The 7,500-nt window shown below is 45.5% G+C and overlaps 1 protein-coding gene across 1 annotated transcript in view; it reads left to right on the forward strand.

Annotated features, from left to right (window-relative positions):
* Positions 1 to 7,500, forward strand: part of LOC143286519 (transmembrane 7 superfamily member 3-like) — an 18,865-nt gene that overhangs the window by 2,104 nt on the left and 9,261 nt on the right. The window contains exons 2-6 of the mRNA XM_076594110.1: positions 1 to 209; positions 1,303 to 1,586; positions 4,919 to 5,096; positions 6,742 to 6,828; positions 7,486 to 7,500. The exon at positions 1 to 209 is cut by the window's left edge and continues 124 nt beyond it; the exon at positions 7,486 to 7,500 is cut by the window's right edge and continues 66 nt beyond it. Coding sequence (XP_076450225.1) covers positions 1 to 209; positions 1,303 to 1,586; positions 4,919 to 5,096; positions 6,742 to 6,828; positions 7,486 to 7,500 — 773 coding nt within the window. The remainder of the gene's footprint in view (positions 210 to 1,302; positions 1,587 to 4,918; positions 5,097 to 6,741; positions 6,829 to 7,485) is intronic.

The following is a 7,500-nucleotide window of genomic DNA, read 5'->3' on the forward strand; positions in this document are numbered from 1 at the left end:
GGTTCATACCCAGCATGCTGTCCTCCTGCTGACGCAGACCTCAGTGCCCTCTGGTGGCAGAGAAAGGGGGAGCAGCGTCGGCATGGTGCAGATGATGAATGGCCCTACAAGCACCGTAAAATGGAGAGTGGGTGTGGTAGGAGGGAGCATCAGTGAGGATGACTTTCCTGTGTCTGTGCTGGCTGTGGTGCAGGAGTATGCACAGAATGGTAAGGCTGGAGGATGTTTAGTGTTGTATTTAATCAGTGGTAGGACTGCAGGATGTTTAGTGTTGTAGTTAATCAATGGTAAGACTGGTGGATGTTTAGTGATGTAGTCAGTGGTAAGACTGGTGGATGATTAGTGATGTAGTTAATGGTAAGACTGGGGGATGTTAAGATTTGTAGTTAATGGTAAGACTGGGGGGATGTTTAGACTTAATTAGAGTTGTTGTAAATCAATGGTAAGACTGGAGGTTGTTCAGTGTTGTAGTTAATCAATGGTAAGACTGGAGGATGTTTAGAATTGTAGTTAACACACTTAATGGTAAGACTAAGACTGGAGGATGTTTAGAGTTGTAGATAATGGTAAGACTAAGACTGGGGGATGTTTAGAGTTGTAGTTAATGGTAAGACTAAGACTGGGGGATGTTTAGAGTTGTAGTTAATGGTAAGACTAAGACTGGGGGATGTTTAGAGTTGTAGTTAATGGAGTTGTAGTTAATGGTAAGACTAAGACTGGGGGATGTTTAGAGTTGTAGTTAATGGTAAGACTTGGGGATGTTTAGAGTTGTAGTAAATGGTAAGACTTGCGGATGTTTAGAGTTGTAGATAATGGTGAGATTGGAGCATTTTTAGGGCTGTAGGTAACGGAAAGACTGGTGTATGTTTATAGATTTGTGAATGATGGTAAGACTGGAGGAGTCTTAGAATTGCTGTTAATCATGTGTGATTCATGATGACATAGCAGTCATACTGCCTGTGGGTTTCTGTCAGAACTGGCACTAATGAGCTGAGGATGTGGCCGTGTAACGGGGATAATTTTGGATGATCGGTGTGGGACCACTGAGACGACATGCACAATCTATTCTTTTTAAAGACTCTGTGTACACACACACACACACACACACACACACATATATATATATATATTTGGATGTTGCGTTATTAACAACAATATTTAGTGTCAGAAGACGTGAGATGTGAGAATCTACCGCACATAATTCACTTTTTTCTCTTTTTAAAAAAAGAATTCTGAAAAACTCCTTTGTTTATTCATTATTTTTCTTCTTTTTTTAATTTTTTTATTTTTTATTTTTACCAGTGCCGGTGCCAGGGGGCTGCAACCAGGTGTTTGCCTTGGAGACCGACCCCAACATCCAGGTGACACATGCCGACTATCACAGCCAGGTGTGGTTCCAGTGGGCCAACGTGGGCACCCCGCCAGGTGAGGTACCCCCTAGCTGTGAGGCGCCGGTGAACGTCAGACATCTGCGGTACGAGGTGTATGTGGCTTACACCAGTGAAAACGACGGCAGCGTGGATGGTCTGTTTGACACAGTTCGGTCCCTTATGAGTGTGGAAGGCACGCGGAAAAAGGCTGTGAAGGTAACTGATACCCCCCCAAAAGATTTGGTTGTTGTTGTTGTTGTTGTTGTTGTTGTTGTTGTTGTTTTTGTTGTTGTTGTTGTTGTTGTTGTTGTTGTTGTTGTTATGATATATAACACAAATAATAAAAGAAGTACTGATTTCTCATAGCAGCTTTAGTATAAGTTTGAATAGATATGAATTTAACCCTTTCCTTCTGATAACGGTAGGAGCCGGCATGCCCGCGCGCGCGCAGCGCCTCAATGCGGCCGGCGCCGGCTGCGTGTGTGTGGTACTTTTCCATCATGTGCTGACGCCGTGACTATGCTCAACAGGCACTAAAAGTTGGTGGAAAGTTTCCTACTATAGTCCAATAATCTGGCATCACTATTTTTGGATGCTAGCACCACTTCCATTCACAAAGAAAGGAGGGAAACTGCGTGTGGAGAGTTGTGAATGAAACTGACCGGTTTTCACAATGGCGTCGTCTGCATGCACCAGTGAGTTCGAGGATTATTCAGCGGAGGAATTAGGTCTCATATTAGAAGAAGTGTCAAAATATGATCAGATTGAAGAGTGTGAAGAATTAGAAGAAGATTCTGACATGCATTTAGGTTCCGATCAAGAAGAAAGTGGTGAAAGTGATCCGGAGGACAATGTGCCACTCGCCGCTCTGCAAACCACGTGGCGACCGGCTACTCAGCCTACCAACGTGGCCACATTCCAGCAGCCGACAGGCCCTGCACATTCACTGCCAAGCACTGCCACCCCTCTGGATTATTTTTTTTTTGTTTATACCCATCACTTTTTTTCAGGTTGCAGCAGAAGAGACTAACAGGTATGCCCGGCAAAAACAAGCAGCCCGGGGCACACCTGACCCCCTTTGGTTCGAAACAACACCTGATGAAATGCGGGCCTATCTCTCTGTGCTGATCATGTTGGGGATCAATCGTCTGCCACGTTTGTGGTGCTACTGGTCAACCGACCCTCGCTTCAGGAATAACTGGATCAGCAGTGTCATGCCCAAAACACGGTTTTTCAAAATCAACCAGTACTTTCATCTGCGCGACACATCGAACACACCTGCACGTGATCACCCCGACTATGATCCCTTGTACAAGGTGAGAAATTTCATCAACATGATTCTTCCTTTGTTCCGGACCAACTACCATCCAGGTCGTGAACTAAGTATTGATGAGGCAATGATCGGGTACAAGGGTCGGATATTTTTCAAGCAGTACATGCCAGCCAAGCCAACCAAATGGGGCATCAAGGTGTGGGAGATGTGTGACGCCAGGACAGGGTACTGCGTTGCATTTGATATTTACACCGGCCGTGCAAGTCGCAGAGACACCACCATCAGTCTTGGGCATGAAGTCGTTCACATGTTGGCATCACCTTTCTACCATCAAAACAGGCACCTGTATTTTGATCGTTTTTTCACCAGTGTCCCCTTGATGACACACCTGGCCCGAAATGGGACATATGCCTGTGCCACTGTCAACGTCAACCGCAAAGGGTTACCAGAGGAGGTCAAGACTGCCAAACTGAAAGAGAAGGGAAAATTGCTGCAGATGCAGAAGGGCTCACTGATGGCCACAGTCTACAAAGACAACCGTCAGATCTACCTTCTCAGCACCAACCAGCCACCAGGTATGACGACAGTGGAGGACAAAGTGACGCCGACAGTCATCGCCAGCTACAACAAGTACATGGGTGGCGTTGACAAGTCAGACCAGTATCGCGCCTACTACCCTGTTGGTCATCAGAACAAGAAATGGTGGCGCTACATTTTCCATTCTCTGGTCAACTTGTGCATTGTCCAGGCCTACCTCACCTGGGAAGTGTCACCTCATGCCCCAGTGAACAAGACCTATGACCACTTGATGTTTCGCGCTGACATTGCAGAACAACTTCCCGCAGGATTCACCTCCAGGAAGCGCAAAGCAGGGCGCAGCAAAGCAGTGCCAGATGCCCCCATTGCCTTGGCCAGCATCGACCATCACAAGTTAGAAAAGATCAAAGGGAGACGTAGGGTCTGTCGGCAGTGCATCAAAGACGGTCGCAGGACGGCGAAGGGACGAGGGGTGGAAACATCATATATGTGTTCTTTCTGCCAGGTACCTCTCTGCTTCCACAGGAATGACTGTTTCCATGACTATCATGGACAGAATGTGCCTCAACATTAGGACAAGCTAGCTTGTTTTTGTTTATGTGTGTGTGTGTGCTTACCTGTAGTTTTGGTGACTCTGTGACACTTAGCAGTGACACTCTACTCACTATCCTTACTGTACAGTAACACATTGTGTGCATATATAAACAGATCTGTACAAAGTGCTTAGAACAGTGACATAAGAGCAACATGGAACTGTGCTTGAAATTATCTCCAGTAACTCTTCAGTTGTGACAACTGACATTAGTTGTGTGACATTCTTTGGATTACCTGTGGGGACTGTACTGGCAGACAGGAGACAGATCATCTCAGGTAGGCCGCAGCTTCATTTCACAACACTAACGTGCATGTGCATGGAATAACTGCATGTTGGTGTGCTGTATTAGAATTGTCACCATCGCATGTGACATATTTGGTGACATTTTGGTGACAGAGACACGACCTGTCACATCTAGACACACAGAATCTCGCTCACATGACAGAACAAAGCCTCATGACCATACCTGCCGAATTTCATGACTCTAGAGGTTTATTCTTGGTTGTGGTGAAGCGTGAACTATACACACCCATTTTGCGGCTAAACTCACCAAAAGAATCCGAAATCTAGGGGAGTTTGGCCTCAGAGAATCCGAATGCAAGAGGGTTAACACATGCATACATGTAGATGTACACACACACACACACACACACACACACACACACACACACACACACACACACACACACACACAGATTGACAGATGGATGAGAGAGAGAGAGAGAGAGAGAGAGAGAGGGAAAATGTTTTTGTATCCTCTGGCAAAAAAATGCCATATGTTTATTGTGTTAAAGATAGCCATATGTTTATTGTGTCAGAGATTTATGCAGTTAAAGAAAAAACAACCCCCCCCCCCCCACATGATTTCTGTGTGCTTATCAGAGTGCATTTCTTCTACAGGAATTTGCCAGAGGACAACACTCGTTGCCGTGGGTTCTTTTTCACTGCGCCAAGCATGTGCTGCACACGGGACCTGTGTTTATCGTCTCATCCGAATGACAAGACGCTCAGTTTTTGGTATTCCAGTCAAACTTGGGGAGAAAGGGCGAGAGAGAGAAAGAGGGAGAGAGGGATTACTCAGACCCTCACAGACTCTGTATTGGCAGATGAGCATCTTAACCACTCTACCACCTTCCTCCTCAGGTCAGCACGATAGAGAACGACGGGACTCAGAAGTCGCTGGTGAAGGTGACCTCTCAGCGAGGTCAGGGGGCGGTGTATGGTGTGGTCGTCACGGATACGGTGTCTGGTGGTGCTGCCGCTTACGTAGCCGCTGTGTCGTACGCCTGTAACTACACTGCTGGTGACTGCAGTTTGAAGCGTATGTTTGATGGTCTTTACTGTGTATGTGTGTGTTTGTGAGGGTGGGTGGGTGTGTATGTGGGTGTGGGTGGATGTGTGTGGTAGGAGGGGTCGGAGGCGGATGTGTGTGTGTGTGTGTGTGTGTGTGTGTGTGTGTGCTCATGTGGGTGGAAACTTTGTGTGTGTGTGTGTGTTTGTGTGAGTGTGAGTGTGTCTGTGAGGGGTTGGGGGAAGGAAATTATTTACATGCGTGTTTTTGTTGTGTGTGTGTGTGTGTGTGTGTGTGTGTGTGCGTGTGTAACACTGAACAGCAACCCCCACATCACACTCACTAGAAGAAAAAAACAACATATGACAAGTCCCATTGGTTCCCATCAAAACACACACACTGTCAAGAAACCAAGACTCCCAAGTCCCATACAGCTTTTTCTCAACAAGTCTGAGCAAGGTGGAACGTACAGGTTAACAGGCAGCAGTCACAGAAATCTGAAGGGGCAGATTTGTTCACAGACACAGCCCTGGTTTTGTACTTTGGATACCTAGTGGTGCGTCAGCCACAGAATCTGGTCTTCAGGGCAAGCGTGCTGGCTATCATGTGCGTCTGATGGTCACAGAAATCTGAAGGGGCAGATTTGTTCACAGACACAGCCCTGGTTTTGTACTTTGGATACCTAGTGGTGCGTCAGCCACATAATCTGGTCTTCAGGGCAAGCGTGCTGGCTATCATGTGCGTCTGATGGTCACAGAAATCTGAAGGGGCAGATTTGTTCACAGACACAGCCCTGGTTTTGTACTTTGGATACCTAGTGGTGCGTCAGCCACAGAATCTGGTCTTCAGGGCAAGCGTGCTGGCTATCATGTGCGTCTGATGGTCACAGAAATCTGAAGGGGCAGATTTGTTCACAGACACAGCCCTGGTTTTGTACTTTGGATACCTAGTGGTGCGTCAGCCACAGAATCTGGTCTTCAGGGCAAGCGTGCTGGCTATCATGTGCGTCTGATTTACACGGATAGGGTTTGATGCCAGACTGGGAACATTCAAATTAACCCCATGTTTTTGTCATTTTTATTTCATTTTATTTTATTGTATTATTTCTTTCTTTTTTTTTTTTTTTTTCTTTTTTTTTAGAAAAAAAAAAAGTTACTTTCTTTACTCAATATCAGAAGTTTGAACTGGAATATTTCATTGGTTTCACACCAGAACTTATTTGCATATTTCATTGATTGGTTCTCTGATTGTGGATACACATTGATGAAAGTTTTCTTACATCTAACGATCTATCGATATATGGTTAGATCGATAGGTAGATCTGTAGAGAGGTGTAGATCTGTAGGTGTGTAGATAGATATATCTATACATGTGTGTGTGTGTGTGTGTGTGTGTGTGTGTAGATATATAAAGATAGATATATAATACATAATTTTTATGTGTATATCTACATATATAGAGATAGATAGATTGATATAGATATATCTAAGATAGATAGATAGATAGATATGCATGCACTTAAGGCCTGACGTGTGTGTTGGGTTATGCTCCTATAGCTGATGTAATGTAGCGTATGGATTTTTACCAACACAGTGACACCTCTTCAAAAAACCGAAACTGAAACAAGAGTCAGAGAGTCTGTGCCCATGAAAAGGGGTGTGTCTTTGATTTGCAGACGATGCCGTGGAGTGGGTGATGGTGGTGGTGTGTGGAGTGGCAGGGCTGGTCTTGCTGACATTGGGGCATAATTTCTTGAGAACAGGTATACAGGTTTATCTTCAGTGTGTCTGTGTGTGTGTGTGTGTGTGTGTGTGTGTGTGTGTGTGTGCTTGTGTGTGTGTGTGTGTTTTCATGTGTGCATGGTTTTGTATTTGTGTGCATGCAAATAGGTGTGCATTTATTGTTTACATAATGCATGTGTGTGTTTGTGATTTGTGTTTGTGATGTGTGTGTGTGTGTGTGTGTGTGTGTGTGTGTGTGCAAATGTGTGCATATGTTTACTTACATTTGAGCATGTCTGTCTGTGCGTGTTTCTGTGTGCATGTGTGTGCATGTGAGTGTGAGCGTGTGTGCATCAGTACACACTACATGCATGCCATGTGTGTGTGTGTGTGTGTGTGAGTGCGTGTGCGTGTGTGTGTGCATGTTTTTCAATATGTGTGCGTATGTGCCTGCATGCACATGTGTGTGTGTTTGTGTGTTGGAGGGTTGGGGCAGGGGGGCAGTCAATGTGTATCTTCTGAGTGTGTATGCAAGTGTGTGTGTGTGTGTATGTGCGTGTGCGTGTGTTTGTGCGTGCACATGCGCATGCTTTTCTATGTTTGTGTGTGCGCATGTGTGCACACTGTTGTATGTCTGTGCGTGTGTGTGTGTGTCTCCTTATGTTGCTGTGACCTCCACATGTCCTGTGTGATTCCAGAGATGGTGGTGGTGG

The sequence above is a fragment of the Babylonia areolata genome, chromosome 10 (genome assembly GCF_041734735.1).
Source record: "Babylonia areolata isolate BAREFJ2019XMU chromosome 10, ASM4173473v1, whole genome shotgun sequence".
Lineage (NCBI taxonomy): Eukaryota > Metazoa > Mollusca > Gastropoda > Neogastropoda > Buccinidae > Babylonia > Babylonia areolata.